This window comes from Hipposideros armiger, unplaced genomic scaffold, assembly GCF_001890085.2.
Source record: "Hipposideros armiger isolate ML-2016 unplaced genomic scaffold, ASM189008v1 scaffold_302, whole genome shotgun sequence".
Classification (NCBI taxonomy): domain Eukaryota; kingdom Metazoa; phylum Chordata; class Mammalia; order Chiroptera; family Hipposideridae; genus Hipposideros; species Hipposideros armiger.
Genome location: NW_017731652.1, coordinates 1597205 through 1614450, shown reverse-complemented (window position 1 = coordinate 1614450; position 17246 = coordinate 1597205). Strand labels below are relative to the sequence as shown.

Genomic DNA, 17246 nt, shown 5'->3' with positions numbered 1-17246 from the left:
TCCCCTTCCCCCAACTCCCCAGCACTGTTCCCATCCCCCCAATTCCCCAATAAAAATCTTTTTTTTAAAATTGTAATACTCATTATATACCGATGACAAAAGATGAATACAAGTCACGTTTGACTTCTGCAATTACAAGAGGTGCTCAAAGTGGTTACCATCAGCATCCAGACAATTCTGATCATGGTGAACTACTGCTTGAGCAACATTGACCAAAGTGTCCACCTGTATACATTGTTTTTGGCACCCCGGTATTGTGAAAGCCAGCACAGATAGTCGGACAAATGTAAGCATATTAATCACAACCATGAGGATATACCATGAGGATATTGGGAATGAAGACTGTCCCAGAAAATCTAAGACGGGGGATATGCCACACTGATATCCCACGATGAAGTAGGCCATGCATGAGAAGTGGTCAGAGATTTCTAGGGGAAGAGCTTGTAGGGAAGCGAGGTGTTCCGTCCTCCTTCACATCCTTTGAAAGTGGCTTCTGAACCTGGGGGAGAGGCCGCCCCTATAACACGCCCATCTTCTGTCTCGCAGTGCTCAGCGGAGTGCGGGGCCGGAGTGCGGACAAGGTCGGTGGTGTGCATGACCAACCACATCAGCAGCCTGCCCCTGGAGGGCTGTGGGAACAACCGGCCCGTGGAGGCCACCCCGTGTGACAACGGACCCTGCACGGGCAAGGTGGAGTGGTTCGCTGGGAGCTGGAGTCAGGTGAGCGGCCAGAACTGAGTATGTCTGCCTACCCCGGGTAGGAGGCAGCAGAGCGAGGAGTTGGGAACCAGGACCTGGTATGTCCTGGGTTTGTATCCCAGCTATGCTACCCATGACCTTGAAGAAGCTGCTTATGCTCTTGGAGCCCTATTTAGTCAACAGTATTTATTGAGCACCTACTGTGTGCTCTTCTGAGCACTTGGGATACATCAATGAGCAAAACAAATATCCCTGCCCTCAGGGAGCTTGTGGTCTAGCATGGTGTCCTTGTCTATAAAATGCTGGTAGTGACAGCACCTGACAAGGTTATTTGTAGAAGAAATGAAGTAATGTATATTAAATGTGTAGTACAGTGAGTGACATATGCTAAACACACAATAAATCATAGCTGTTGCCACTGCTGCTATTAATGTTGACAAAGCCAGTTTTGTCTATATTTGAGTGTCACTAGCAGAAAGATATGATCCAGTTATCCCACATCTGGGTATATACCCAAAGGAAATGAAATTATTATCTCAGAAAGATATCTGTACTGCCGTGTTCAAAGCAGCATCATTCACAATAGCCAAGATAGGGAAACAATCTAAGTGTCCATGGACAGATGAATGGATAAGAATATATTACATTATAAAAAATGTAATATAAAATATATTATAAAATAATAAATAAATATAAAATATATATAAAATATTATATATATATAAAATAGAGAGAGGTTCCAAAAAAGGTGTACACATTTTAAGAAAGGAAAAAACTATTAAAATTGTAATACTCAATATATACCAATAACAAAAGATGAATACAAGTCATGTGTAGACACACACACACACACACACACACACACACACACACACACACAAGGTCCGACAATTAAGTTCGTGAACTTTCCACCATGCACTTACACATTATTCAACCTTAAAAGGGAAATCCTGCCATTTGCAACAACATGGATGAACCTGGAGGGTATTATGCTAAATGAAATAAGCCAGAGAAAGACAAATACTGCATGGCATCGATTATATGCGGAATCTAAAAAAGCCAAACTCATAGAAAGTACAATGGTGGTTTCCAGGGGCTGGGAAGGGGGAAATCGGGAGAGGTTGGGAAAACTTGTACTTATAACATGAATAAGGCCTGAGGATCTAATGTACAGTGTGGTGACTGTAGCTGATAACACTATTGTATAATTGAAATTTGCTGAGCAAGTAGAACTCAAGTGTTCACACCAAAAAAAAAAAAAAAAGTAAATATACTTAACTCAGTGGTGTGCATTCTTTCACAATGTATACGTATATCAAATCATCAATTTAAATATATTATAATTTTATTTGTCAATTATACCTCATGAAAGCTTGGGAGAAAAGAAGCAAAATAGAAAAGGTTGAGGTTGTTCATTATAAAGAACAGATAATACTGAATACTTTAATAAAGAGACTTAATCGATCAATTTTTGTCCTCGCTGTTCCCACATTAAACATGAGCCCCTAAGAAAATGTGGAAAAGATCAGTGCCTCATGTTCCCACCATGATTACCATCAGTATTTGGAGTTCTTGGGCCACTTACCATCTGGCTCCCAGGGCTGGCTGGTTCTCCAAGGACTTTTTGGCTGGTGATCATGATTTACATATTATCAGGACCTCTGGCTCCATATAGAATTTTATTTCTTTTAAGTAGCTTTATACACAGACCCTGAAAAAAGTGAACTGCCTTGTCCTTGTAAATTGATACAACCCTTTGGAAAGCAATTCGGCAATAAAAGTCAAGAACCATTAAAATGTTCATTTGCCCTAACCCAGTCACCCCACTCCTGGGGATTCATTTTAAGGAAATAATTAACAGAAGAAAAAAGGCTTTTCAACAGAGATGCTCATGACAGCAGAACCGTGAGGGATATTATAGTATATCATAACAACTCATTAAAATATTATGTAACAACAACAGTGATAATTAGGAAGACATGGAAAGTGCATATGACATAATGGCAAGTGAAAAACAATATGAAAATCTATGAACCTATGATCTCAACCACTTCAAAGTATAATGGTTTTTATGTAAGCAACACGGGGAAATGTTTTCTTCTCAAATTTCCTTTAATGTTTTATAATACAAACTGTAAAATATAGAAAATTAAGAAAGACAGAAAATTTAAATATGTCCTGTGCTATCCTGGTGGATAGCAGAGTTAGACATGCTTAATCACCTATCCCAGCTCTACTGCTCCTTACCTCTCTGACTTGGGGCAACTCATTTGATCTCTCTGAGCTTGTTTGGTCATCCAAATGTGATGGTAATACCAACTTCCTAGGGTTGTTACAGGTTTTCATGATCCTGTACATATGGGGTTACCCATTGCTTGGGACATGGAGTATACTTAATAAATATTAGTTCCTTTTATTATTTTTCCTGCCAACTGTTTCTATCACTTCACTTGTAATAATGCACCTAGGACCTAAGTCCCAAAGATAATTCAGGAGTGGACTATATATGGGATGCCAGATATCCAAGGAAACTGAGGCAAAGGCAAGAGTCTTATGTAAAAGTGTAATATCAGATCATAACCATGTTGACACACAGTGAAGATAAGGGTGCAATTCAGCTCACATGCCTCCAGATCTCAGAAGAGGGGAGGGGAGCAGGACGCAGGGTCTTGGCTTGTGGGCTCTTATTGACTCCAGACCTGAGCTCAGAGAGCACAGTGGTGTGAATCCTGGTGAAGGCAGCCCTTATTTCTGCTAAGATTAGAAATATGAAATGATTGCCCTGTTGTCCAAAAGGGTCAGAACATGATTGAATGTGAACAGAGTTCTGGTTCTGGATTTATAAGGATGGTGGAGCCCACTGGCAACTCCCTGCCCTGGGAATCGGACATTATCCCCAAACAAAGTGAAATAGAGAATGCTTAGTTATTGAAAGGCAAGTCTTAAACATTAACTGACTTCAGAATATAAAAATAGATGTTCCTTCCTGCCACGTGGGTCGAAGGAGAGTTGGCCTCTTGAACACCCCACCAGCCTGGTCACAGTGACTAGTCCAGGATGGACATGGGACCTAAGCCAAGCCAGACACAGGCCTTCCCTGGGACTCTTATGGACTTACGGGAAGAGACTTCCTGGGAACTGTGAGCACAGGTGCCAGCAGTGGCCATGCTGTGGCTTGTGGAGGAAGCCGGCCTGAGAACACGAGACCTAGAGAACTCAGGGAGTCTTTTCCTCTCTGGAGACAAAGCAGCCCAACTCTTATTCATAAGGCATTCTACCAAGTCTGTTATTCATGCCCAGATGTTTCCTTTCTTCCCTGTCAATTCTGGGTTTACTTCACCCTTAGACTGTCTTAGTTCTGAGGGGCCATTCACAGCCTCTAGTCATGGGGAACAGCCCTCTTGTCTGTCCATGTGTCTGGATCATATTTATTCTCACTGGCATCTGAGTAGACACCTCCACTCTCACCTGGTCTTGGAACAGTATTCCACCAATGGACAGCTGCAAGAATGCTTTATGGGTAGCAGAATGGCTATCACCTCTCAGTGAAGCATTCATCCCTATTAAACATCACCTTTGTCTTCTTTTCTCTATGAATCACATTTTACTGATAATTTATCATTGTTGATTTTCACCTGATATACCTTTGTCAAAGTCTTATATAATTGTTTAAGATATGTCTTTTGTATGCAGGACTGTTTTTGTCTTTATTTTCACCCAACCTGCAAATATCTATTTTTTAAGAATTAAATTTTAACCATTCACATTTATTGTAATAACTTACGTTTGGACTTTTTCCTGCCATCTTATTTTGTGTTTTCTATTTAGTTTTCTATTGCCATGCTTTCTTGGGCTTTTTCTTGGGCTTTCCTTTCCACATATTTGTACCTGTCAGGCTTCTTTAATTCCATTTTTTTCCTCTAACATTTTGGAAGTTATAAATCCTACTTTTTTTTTTTTTTTTTGGTTAGCTGAGCCATCCTGCCACCTGTTGGCGGCTCAGCAGCAGCTCAGCTCGGGCCGGGAATCGAACTGCTGTTGCACAGAGCTCACACACTTGAACGAGCTCTTAATCAACTGAGCCACTCGGCCGGCCCCCTATAAATCCTATTTTTATTCATCTAGTGATAACAGAAGAAAAAAAGATTTAGCACAGAGTTTTAAAATGTTATGTTTCTATTAGTATCAGGTTATCCACATCCTCCCCTAAAAGAAAACAGAAACTTGAAGTCCCTTTTTATTTACCTCAAGTCTCTCAACCTGTAATACCTACAAAAAGAGGTTGAAGTCATCTGAATATGGCTCCATGTTAATGTTAATTAATTTTATAGAGAATACTAATTTAGATTTTAAAATAGCCTCCTCCCCTCCAAAGGTTATTTTTATTGAAATGTAATTCACCTACCATAAAAGTCACACTCTTAAAGTGTACAATCAGTGGCTTCTTTGTATACCCACAGAGTTGTGCAACCATCACCTCTAATTCCAGAACATTTTCTTCAGCCCAAAGGAAACCTCACATCCGTTATTAACAATAGCTTTTACTGGTGTCTTTGCCAACTTCTGCTTTATATCCTGTGGCTTCTTCCTGGTTCTTTTTTGTTTTGTTAGAGACCATAACCCAGTAAATCTTTCTAATAAGAGCCATAGCCATAAGTTTTCTAAGCCCCTGAATATCTGAAAGTGTCTTCATTTTGCCCTTTGCCCTGAAAGCTCCCAGTCGGGGAAGATGCCTTCACTTTTCCTTGGCACAGCCAGGCTCCTGGTCAGTACCTTAGCTGGCCACTCTCTCATTGTCCCAAGGCCTCGCTCCTGCCCCTCACATCTCTGTTTCCATCACCCTCCTCACCTGAAGCACTTGAGCTGTTGGCTAGCGGTCCTCCTCTACGTTCACATTGGACTATGATTTTTCTCATTCAGTTTAGTCTCATCTTTCTTTCACCATTCAGGATTCCCCATAATTTCTGGTTGACCAAGAATGAGTACCCTCTCCTGTTTCAAATACTGTCTCATGCACACACCCATGCACCCCCATACACATTCACTCATGAGTTTCCAGACACCCACGTTCTGCCATTTCTGGGCATTTAGGGTAGGAGAAGGCTGAGATAGGTGCTCATTCTCCCTTAATTCCTAATGTCTTCAAGGACTTTCCAGACATAGCAGAAAATGACTTCAGGTTTTGGTTAAGTTTACGGTCTGCTGTCCTGCCAAGCACTTGGTACAGACATAGCCCCTCAGAGCATCCAAGGGTCTTTCAGATCAGGTTTCCAAACCTACTTCGCAGGTGAGGCAGTAGAGACCTGGGAAAGTGCTATCTATGTCTTGGCCAAAGTCACAGAACTATTTACTGACAAGGTCTGGACTAGTTTCCGGTCTCCTGACTTCAGTCCTGAGTTCTACCCCTGCCAGCCCCGGACCTGTCACACACACCCTCATCCTCCTTTGCCTGGCATCCTGTTGCTGCCCTGCTGCCTCTTAATTTTTCATTGTCAGAAGCACTGAAAAGAAAAGGACAAAACTTAAATGTACACCCAATCAATAACCAACTCACGCATTATGGCGTGCATTGTTTACACCAATGAGAAAGATCACCTCCAAGGTAAACCCATTTCCAAGACATCATGATATACCCTGTACCAACCACACAGATAGAATGCAGTCTGCCTGGGATGCTGGGCTTGGACTCAACCTCCAGCACAAATAAATAAATGAACTAATCGACATGGAAGAAAATAGGAAAAACAAACTAAGAAGGTTTTCTGGATGTCTAGAAGATGATAGAAAAGGAGGCACAAAGTGGAAACTACTGATAGTGACACTTATTATGCCTGCGAGGCTAATTCATTCATAGTCTGTTGGCTTGGGGGTTGTTTTGTTTTGTTGTTGTTTTTTGTTTTTTGTAGAGATGTAGGGATTTTTCCCCTGGTTTTATTTGACCACGTGTCTGCCTACAGAAGTAAAGCTGATATTAAGAGTCCCAGCTATAGACAGTATTACAGGCTTTCCATGAAGAGAGTGGTTTCATTAATAAGAGTAGATAGATCACAGCTTGTACATTTTTTTTTAAAGACTTTCTTGGGGAATCGGGGAAGGGGAACAGATAAGCTGCTGTCCTCTGGTTCTTCAGTCTAGTTGTGGAGGACATCACTTCACTGGCCCATGTTGGTATTATCATTGCGCTCTTCCCGGGTGAGGCAGTCGCTCGCTGGCCATTGGACAGCCGCTCAAAGCGGCTCACAGCAGCTCACACCAACTGCCAGCAGCTCACAGCAGCCCACTGCAGCCCCACTGCAGCCTATGCCGTCGCTGGCGACTCACGGCAGCCCAGCTCCAGGTCGAGCCGTTGTTCACCATCTTAGCTGTAGAGGGCGCAGCGTCACTGGCCCTCATGTGGGATCCGAACCAGGGCCCTGCTGCTCAGAGCTGGCATCCCAAGCCAACTCTTAACCAACACGTCACTTGGCTGGTCCCAAAACAAGAAATATTAAGTAAACCAAACTTGAACAACAAACATTTTGCAAAGTAATAGATTTATGAGCAGTTATATGCATCGTATTTCCATAAACTAACAAAATGCACCGACATGTGTAATTGTCTGACTGGCCTCTGGGGACAACACACCCCAATGAGCTTCAGCACCGAGTCAGGAAGTGAGGGGATTGGGCTCCATGGTGAAAGGCTTCCTGCTGGCTGCCTTTGTAGGAGGGCAGAGTTTACTGTAGGGGGGACCTTGTCCCAAGTCTGGCATGTTCATCTCAGCTTTGTATGTGCCAGAGAATTTTAACTTAGCCCTCATGTACAAGCATGCAGGTTCTGTGAGACTAATTTCATCCCCAGTGTCCACTCACTAAGGAGCCACCTCATAAACTAGACTGTTAGTTCATTCTTTTCCAGTATGAGGTATCAGTGTCTGCTGGACAGAAACCAGCAACATGACCAGCTGGTGTGTCCCTGTCGGGGTGTCTGAGGGGCACTATTCCACTCTCAGCACAGAGGGCACCAGGGTCTCAGCGGCCAGCAACCGGAAGCTGTGGTAACTTGAGGCACCCAGAACTGTTAGGAAAATTGGAATTTGTGGGCAACTTCTCCTCTAGAAACATTTTCTTTTGCCCTTGGTCTCTTCCTCACTGAATTGATGATGGAAAGCACTCGCAAACATCCCTTCGTGGACAGTAGCCCTCATCTCCTTTCCATCACGTGACACCATGTTTCTCTGCTTCCTTCTCCAGTGTTCCATCGAGTGTGGGAGCGGAACCCAGCAGAGGGAGGTGATCTGTGTTCGGAAGAATGCGGACACGTTCGAAGTGCTGGACCCTTATGAATGTTCCTTCCTGGAGAGACCCCCCAGCCAGCAATCCTGCCACCTGAAGCCTTGCGGGGCCAAATGGTTTAACACAGAATGGAGCATGGTAAGTCGGGGTGCTCTTGGGAGAGACTGCATTCGCACATCATTCTTCTGTTTGCCTCCCATAGACATATCTGGGCCACTGCTAGGTACCAGGCACAGGGCTCAGCCTTCAGATAGATTCCCAGCAGTGATCTACTCTAGTTGATCACTGTCTGGGCACCCTAAAGCTATATATTGTATGACTCCATTTACATAATGTTCTGTAAAAGGCAAAACTATAGGGACAGAGACTGGCGTGGCGTGACTCTCACTGCAAAGGGACAGACAAGGGGATTTAGTGTGTGTGATGAAACTTTTATGTAAATGATGATAGCAGAGACAGTGATGGAAGATACACAGTGATGAAAGCTAGATGTCTTTGAATATGCCTTGTTTTATAAATTTGAGGTAAGAACTAAGTAAACATTTTGTATAATTATAAAATAAAATTATTTTAAAAAAACAATCCTTAAAAATGGAAAATGAAACAATTAACCTAAATGTTGGTGGCATAAGCACTATTGAATGTGGCTTTAAAGCACAGTAATTTGACTGACCACCCCTAAGGACAAAAGAACTGCAGAAAAACGTTTACACTGTTTGCAATAATCACATTTTTTGTGATAGTACTGTACTGTATTCTGAGATGGTTGGGTGTATAATGTGTGATAAAGTAAATGAGTAATATACTTTACGATACAATTGGGTTGTCAAAAATGTCATGACACATTTTTGCAATGAAAAACATAGAAAAATATGTCATCCTTGTCCAACAACCCAATATGATAATATATATGATAGCACGCATGATAACATGATAGTATAACTCTATTATCCCCAGTATCCTTGAGAAATAGGAGAAAACTTAGGAGAAAAAAAGATACGGAGAAAAAAGAGGTTTAAGTGAAAATCCTGTTATCCTGAATTTGAATTAGAAATATCAGTATGAACTCATAAATTAACTTATCTTACTCTCTGAGTTTTATCCACTAAAGAGCCTAGAAACAATGACAACCCAGTAGCAAAGGGCATACCTATCAGCCAGATGTGGTTTCAAAACACCACTCTCCTCTGATAGAAAGCAGGAATTCTGAGACAAATGGTTGATTCCGGGTCTGGGACCATATATGTATAAATCAGATTGGAATATCTTTTTATACCAGGCAACAGGAAGTTCTCAAAGACAACTGACTTTATGACCTTAAGACTCAAGAAGCAACTTTTAGAGACTTCTGCTGACCATCAGTAGGACATCAGTGAGCATCACTAAAGTATGAACTACCATAGATTGAATGAAACACGTCATACGTGTTAAATTCATCAACTTACAAGTGTATAATAATAATAAAAAACTAACAGGTCACCATTAAAGGATGTTAGAGGAACCAACTCATTTTCTAAATACTGATAAAAAGAATAATCAAGCATTTACTCTGACTTTCCTAATGAACAAGCTGAACCACTAGGTAACCACAGAGTACATCTATGGCAGGGAGGGGGTGCTTTAGAGAAGATTCCCATCTAATAAAATAGAATAGTAATAGTACTAATTAATACTAATAGTAATAGAATATTATAACCATTTTCCATCCCCTACATGAACTAAAGGGTGTGGGCTTTGCTCACCAGTGGCGGCTGGCATCCCCAAAGAGACACAATCACACACATCCTATGACATAGTCTCACCACAAAAAGTCAAACCTGCACCTGTTGAAGTCCTCTTCTAGGTCCAACTTCCAAATTACAGGGAAGACAGAAGACAGAGGAGCGTGTTAAACTGGGGGTGCAGTTGACACGTGCCATGAGGATGCCGTCAGCAAAGTCCTGCCAACAGGAAACTGCAGGACAAATGAGTCAGTTCCTCCAACACCTCAAGTTGAAGGGGAGAAACCAGAAGAGGGGGACCTATGGATTCGAAGAGTCACGAAAGGCATATCAACCAACTGCAATGTGCAGACCCGATGTGGATCCTGATTTTCCTTAATTATATTAATAAAACCTATGAGATTCACAAGACAAGTGGAAATAAGAACATTGAATATATAGTTTAAAAAATAAGGAACTATGTATTGTTATTCCTAGCTATTGTGGTAATATTATAGAGACCTTATGTTTTAGAACGTCAAACTGAAATATTGTGGAAGAAGTGATATGATGTCTAGATTTGCTTCAAAATAACTCAAAGAGTGGACGTGGGTAGAATAGAGATGGGACATAACTGGCCACGAATTGATGGGTGTTGAAACTGGTTGATAGTTGCATAGGAGTTTGCTTGAATATTCTTTCTCCTCCTAGAGATATTTGAAATGTTCTGATATCTGCCCTCTCCAGTGTGCTGAGCTAATGAGCTGCCAAGAAACCTAACTTTCTCCCTTTGTCCCCAGTGCTCCAAGAGCTGCCAGGGTGGCTTCCGGGTCCGGGAAGTACGCTGTCTGTCAGATGACATGACCCTAAGTAATCTCTGTGACCCTCAGTTAAAACCAGAAGAAAAAGAATCTTGTAACCCTCAGGACTGCGTCCCTGAAGTCGGTAAGTAGGAATTCCTATCTTGAAGTAAAGATTCCTCTCTGCTAACAAGTTCTCAAGGGTGAAAATGTCATGCCTGTCTAGATCTCTCTGTGACCTTGTGCAAGGTCATGGAGTTAAGGGCTCAAAGCACTGTAAGTAGGATACGTTTATAGCACGGATGACAACCCAAGCCACCCACCGAAAGATGAACTTTAGTGTGAATTGATTAAAATGGTAATGCATTCAGAGATTTGGTTCCATCATCCTTAAGGTCAACATAGTGAGATTTCAACTTGATGTTTAAAGAAAAAGAAAACAATGCAAGCCCTTGGTCCACAGGCATACCTCCTTGTGGGTAACAGACAGCAGGACCCAAATGAGGAGCCCAGCCCCGCCCTTTCTCTCTGCAGTAGTCCTGGTGTCCGCCCCGCCCCTTTTGCTCAGTCTTTTGCTCTCTTCTGCTGCAGATGAAAACTGCAAGGACAGGTACTACAACTGCAACGTGGTGGTTCAAGCGCGACTGTGTGTCTACAACTACTACAAGACTGCCTGCTGTGCTTCTTGCACTCGCGTGGCCAACAGGCACCCCGGCTTCCTGGGGAGCAGATAACACTCCTGCACCACATCCATCAGGCAGGTCAGGGAGTCTGCGAGCAGGGTGACCGCCTGGCTGCTGCCCCACCGGGGCTCCCTGGCCCAGGGCGCGGCCGGCCAGCTTGGTCACCACCCTCGCCTTCGGGAAAGTGTACACTTGGTGCCCAGGAGCAGAGCCGCGGCTGTCCTCTGAGTGTCGCCATGAACTGATGATCCCTCCTTGGGAAACCTGACACCTGTAACGGTGCCCTCTGAAAACCAAGCAGTGGGGAGTGCAGGTGGCTCTCAGCCAACTCCCCTGCTGGCACTTTCAATGTCAGCGGTTGGGCCCTGACTGGGCGCTGCCTCAGCCCTGGTGCCATCAGCGTCCCTGGAGAGTCAGAGGAGGCAACACCCCCACCTCAGGGCCCCACAGAGCCCTCCAAGGTGCCTGCATCCCTCTGTTACCTCAGCCTGGTTGTGCTTATCTTCATTCTCAAAGACATTAGGCTGTCTTCCTGCTTATGCCACAAATATCTCCTGTCCATATAGTGCTTTACTGTTTCACAGGTATATTCGCATATATTAACTCATTAGCAGCTCACAATGCCCCGGGATGGGAGGCAGGGATTGAATCGTTGTCCCCATTTTACTGACAAGGAAACTGAGACTCAACTTTGATAATTAACCTGCCAGGTATATTCACCTGCCCAGTGGCAGAGCACAGAACCCTCACCCCGAGGCTGGTGCACACGCTGTAGGTCTGCTGCAGTTTATTTCCAGACCAGGAGGGTGAGAGGTTTCCCAATTAGCGAACAAAACCCAGGTCTTTGAATTCTCTCCTCCGGCCAAAGGTCAAGTCTTTATCCCCTGTATCAGTTTTGGAAGTCTGTTTCTACTTACTCCTTCCCCCACAGTCACAGATCCTAGTCCCCGGACTCTGCAGGATTTGTTAAACCTCATCCTTAAAGGAAACCTCATGTCCCATGACACCAGGAAGCCACTGGGTAGCAAGGCGATTGCCTGAGATTCTGATTCCATCCTCCCGTGCGACATGCTCCCCTGGAATAGCAAGTCAGAGTCCCTTTGGCCACAGAGCCTTCGGTGTCGCAGAGGAAAGTTCTAGAGTTCTGTGTCCCTGCCCCTTCCTCAGCCAACTCCCACCCACCCCCACCCCAGGCTGTTCACCACACATCACCCAGTGGAAAGTCTAACCAACCCACCCCAATAAAAAAAAAACACCTTATGTTTCTGTTAGAAAGAGTCTCCCTTTGGTCTTTCTGGTTTGATTTATGGATTTCTCTCTGTGACTCGCAACCCACGGCCCCCAGATGTGAGCACTGAGATCCATTAATGCAGCCAGACCGGGAGACGGGTTGTGATGGCAGTGACCCATGATGGCAGCAACAGGCTTGTTCCCTGGTTCACTTCACCTACCTCTGTAGTTCCAGAGGCTGGAAGGGGGTGCAGTGCACAGTGAGAGGTGAACTATCTGAAAAATCAATTAAGGAGAAGAAGAATATATAATTTTTTTTCTTTCACTCATTAAGAAAACTATCAGATAAACAAATAGTAAGCTTATTATTACCATGGTCCTGGGCCTGTTTCCCTTTTTAAAGTAAGCCTAGATTCTTAGCAATTGAGTTTCTCCCCTGAGCCCTTTAAACCAAAAATCTGCTAATTTGATGATCATTTGCAGCTTTGGGAAGCAGTATCACCTGCCTGATCTGACACTCCAGTAGGTTCCCACTACCCTTGAACTTTCAGAAATTCTATTTGGCTTTTCTGTAGCCATCCTTCTCTTCTGGAGAGCCCCCACCACCACTTCCCAGAAGCACCCCAACTTTCCTGATTCTTAGGGAGCTCGTGCAGAGAAGCAGGTGGGAAGAGGCCCAGATTCCCTGCCCACCAAGCATATCAGTGGTTTCGTCTCCAGTGCCCACCACCTTCCTTGCACTGCTTCCTTTTGCTTGTAGTCCCAAGCGGAGCTTTTCTTTTATGCAGTTGCTCTCAGATCTTGCTGAACAAACCAATCATTTGAAGGAGTCCTTGAAAGAGGCTTTCTTTACATGCTGGAGAGCAGGGCTAGATCAATGGGTGGAAGAGCAGAAAGCAGAGGCCTGGCCACCATCCATGAGTGCAGTGCTGTCCATCCTAAATTGGATTTCTCCATCACGTGGGACGTGAGCATCCCAACTCGGGAGTGGCCCTTCCAACGCAGGAGTCTCATGACCATCTATCTGGTCGATGATGACTTTGTCTTTTTGACATCTAACAGTGTTCTGTGGCTCCCAAATGTTACCTAATAGTTCTTTAACACGACAGTGACCCTCCCGTGAGAATGGCCATCCTGACACTTGTGGAATTGAGTAAGGTGCAAGTGGGTCGATCCTGTGACTTCAGGGGGAGGGGGGGGTAGTACGTAAACTAGGGTTTTTTTTCTCTTCCAACAAATAGTTGAGCTATTCTTGGAATTTATTCATCTATGGAAAGCTTATAAATTACTACACTGGGTTTTATCAAGTTATTTGTCTTAGAGACCCAATTTTCACTAATTTCCTAGCTTCTTTTGTCAGCATCTAAATATCTTTGTCCTTAGCACAACACATACAATACAGTCCTTTGGTATTTCCGGTGATAACTTTCCTGGGGTGGGAATCTAGGAAAGCTCACATTTTGATGACTCCCTCCCTCCAGATGTGTCTCGTTCTCCCTTTCTCGCACCCCACTATTTCACCTTCTCTTTCCCATTACCTGCCATCCCCCCTCAGTGTCTCTGTAACCGTCCATAATGCAAAATTGAAATTTACATTTGATACTGTTGTTGTTTTTCCTGCGTAGGGGATTGCCTCATTCCCTGTCCTGAATTTTAACATTAGGTGAATGTAAGCTGTTACGTGTTTTTCTCACAAAAATCAACAAAGCGCCAAAAGGAAACAGTTTGCTTTTTCACTTTCACTTATTGGAAAAGGCAGTTGTGCCCCTTGCAGCTTAAGCAAAGGCCACTTAATGTCCCCAGGTCTTCCCTTTCCCATGCTGACTTGCGTTTCTCCTCCTAGAAAAGGAATCGCATGAAGAATATGACGCTCTGTGAGCCCTGCCACTCAGTTCAGTTCCTTAAACTCATGTTTGATGCCTCTGCTGGCCAGCTAGAGGGGGACCAAGAGGAGCAAGGTCTGTCTCCGCCCCCAGGGACCTGCCGTGTGACAGGAGCTCACAGAACTGTCCCCGTCTGTCCCTTTGCCTTACTTCTCTGGTCCAGGGTTGAGTTTTTCTTTTTTTATTTCCTTGAATATGGATCATTCACTTATCCTCTAAGTGTTTATTTAGCATTCAACACTCTTTTTTTTTTCCTTTAAAACAAACGGCTTTACAGAGGGATGAAAAATGGGAAATAGAAACGTAATTTATTTTCAAGTTATGTGGCAGAGAGAGAAATCCAGATATTACTAATATTACTAGTACCTTTCTTTTCTTTTTAATATGGCCATTTTAGAGTTTAAATATCAGTTTTCTCGTGTGGAAGAAGACACAAATAGAAGTGGTAAAAAGAAACAGGACTTCCCTTAAAACAGGCTTACTAATCAAACCCAAAGGAGCCTGGCTTGGCAGGTGAGAGCCCACTTTTGAGCCATATAAAACATTTTTAATACGTCTGAAGTGGGAAAATAGGTGCCTTCCTGATGAAATTTGTAGATGACATGAAGTTAGAGAGCTAACAGCTAGGGTAGCAGTTTCTGTATCCAAACAGATCTGGGAGACTATTCACCAACATAAAGTCTTACCTTTGGGTTTAAAATTATACACTCACATACACACACACACACACACACACACACACACAGTACAAATTCGGTAAGATGTAAGAGTTTGAGCTGACTAAGCTTAATGCGAGTCAGGAAACTGGGCTGGAACCACCAAAACAAAAGGAGACGCAAAACATTTAGGCTATATGAGGAGAAAACATTGGTGACAGTCAGGCCACACTGTGCTGGCGATTGTGGGAAACTTTAAGAATACCGAGCGTGTGTAGCATTCAGATGAGGGAGCCCAGCCCTGATGAGGGGAGCAGACTGTCGGAAACAGTGGGAAGGACTTTCTGAGAATGTTTAGCCCAGAGAAGAAGAGACTTGGGCTAGCACCAGGACAGCCATCCTAGGACCAGGAGCTAGAAGCTACAGGGAGACACATTCTAACTCTTGCAGAGGAACGAACTTCCTGCAAGTTAGAGCATTCGGAAGGTAGAGGCCTCTCTGGTCCGTAGTGACTGACCCACCACTGGAGGTCTCAGCAGAGGCTAACGGGCCATTTGTCAGGGATACTGCAGAGGGGATTCAAGCACCCAGCTGTGGCAACATCACTTTTGCGCTCCTTTGCGAGTCTGGACCTTGGTGACTGTGTAAGTAGAACAGATTTAAGTGACTCGCCCGGCCTAGGATGGCGAGCGTGGGCACGCAGACTTCCCAACTCTGCGTCGGCCATCTTGAACCCAGTTTTGCCCACCTCTCCTGAACTAAATGTGGCTGGGAGAGAACCACTAGCAAATTGGTCGGAGCTGCCCTGTCTGGTCCTGCTTTGTAGATGAGTAAACAGATGCCCCATGGCTAGTTCCCTGCCCGGGGTCACACACCTCAATGGGGGCAGAGCCTCGACTAGACTAGGACCCCCTAATACCAACTGTCTCTCAACGCACCTGGCTTTCCTGCACCTTTGCTGGGGCAAAGGAATTCTCTCCACCCTGAACCATCCCACAGTGCTGGTCCTATTCAGTGGGTTACCGTGGGAGACTCCCATCGTGCTGAGGAAAAGTAACCATGACAACGTGGGAACTTCCGATTAAATTGCTCAGCATCTCCCAGAGGCTGAGCCCTTTGCCACAGTGAGAGGCAAGCCATTCTGTTAGGTAGCTAGGATGACTTCCACCCGCCTCGACCCTCAGACCCCCAGCATTCAGTTTGACAGAAGGATATACTTTGCTATAACTTATTATTTGTTCTTTGTAAATACAAGATGTTTATAGGAAATGTGTATTCTGATCTCTATTGGCAGAATGAGTCACTCCACCAAAATAGTTCTATTATTTAGAATGCGTTAATTTTAAAAGGGACCTAATAGGTATTTATTTACATACATGATCTACATTTGTGTGAAATCATTTGATCCTACTAACCCAGCTTCCTGAAAAGTTGCTACATGATGTGTTATTCTAAGTCCATAGTTACAGTTTAGTATTCTGATTAGCCAGACTCCTTGGGTTTTAAGATTGAATGTAAATTACTCTGCTTTTCGACTTGTTCAGTGGCTTTTACCCCCCAGCGTTGCACCTGAAACAGGTCTGCCTGGATTGCCACCTTTCCATCTTAACTGTCATATTTGCTCGTATAATCTGCCTCGCTTCATCCCCAAACATTTGGAGAAGGAAGTATAAGGGTCTTTTTCATTTCTTCTCTTTGTCTTGGCTCCTTCGTCTTGGCCCCAGCAGTAAGTTCCAGCTGAGGTTTGGTTAGAGCTGTGGATGAGACAGGGTCAACTCACATGGGCAGAGGGGGTGTAAAGGGATGTAATGCATTTACTGCTCTGACCATGCCTCCAAGGTCCCCACTGGGGACTGCTGAAGTGGGAGCTCTGTGTCGTCCTGTCACCTAACTGCATAGTCAGGAGCAAGGCACCCACTGAATACCCTATCGACTCCATGTCACCCCTGTGGTGGTAAATTATTGTTTAAGGGGGTGGAGGGTAGAAGATGAATTATATGCATAAATACAGTCTGTTTTGTCTTCAGCAAAAATGACAACTATTTTTGTGTATGACTAATTTATTTTTATTATTGTAAAAATACAATAAACTGATTAAAAGATCAGCTTGGTTATCACATTTGTGCTTGCTCAGGCCTTATTCCATTTGGGCTCATGTTGCTTCAAACAGCCCCCTCTAAATAGAAGAGCCGAGCCCTTGAGAGGCGGCGGGCTTGTCGGACTCGGGCTCTGGGTGGCTGGGCCACTTAGAGAACAAGGACTGTCCTACACACAAGTAACATTGGGCTGTTGGTGCCTGCAGGTCTTCCACCTTGGCGGTA

The 17246-nt window shown here is 44.0% G+C and overlaps 1 protein-coding gene across 5 annotated transcripts in view; it reads left to right on the top strand.

The window, feature by feature from the left end:
* Positions 1-17019, top strand: part of THSD4 (thrombospondin type 1 domain containing 4) — a 639484-nt gene extending 622465 nt beyond the window's left edge. For all 5 annotated transcript variants that reach the window (XM_019659629.1, XM_019659633.1, XM_019659631.1 and 2 more), the window contains 4 exons: positions 547-720; positions 7932-8111; positions 10474-10618; positions 11065-17019. In XM_019659629.1, the coding sequence (XP_019515174.1) occupies positions 547-720; positions 7932-8111; positions 10474-10618; positions 11065-11207 (642 nt within the window). In that variant the 3' untranslated portion in view covers positions 11208-17019. The remainder of the gene's footprint in view (positions 1-546; positions 721-7931; positions 8112-10473; positions 10619-11064) is intronic.
* Positions 17020-17246: the final 227 nt, after the last annotated feature.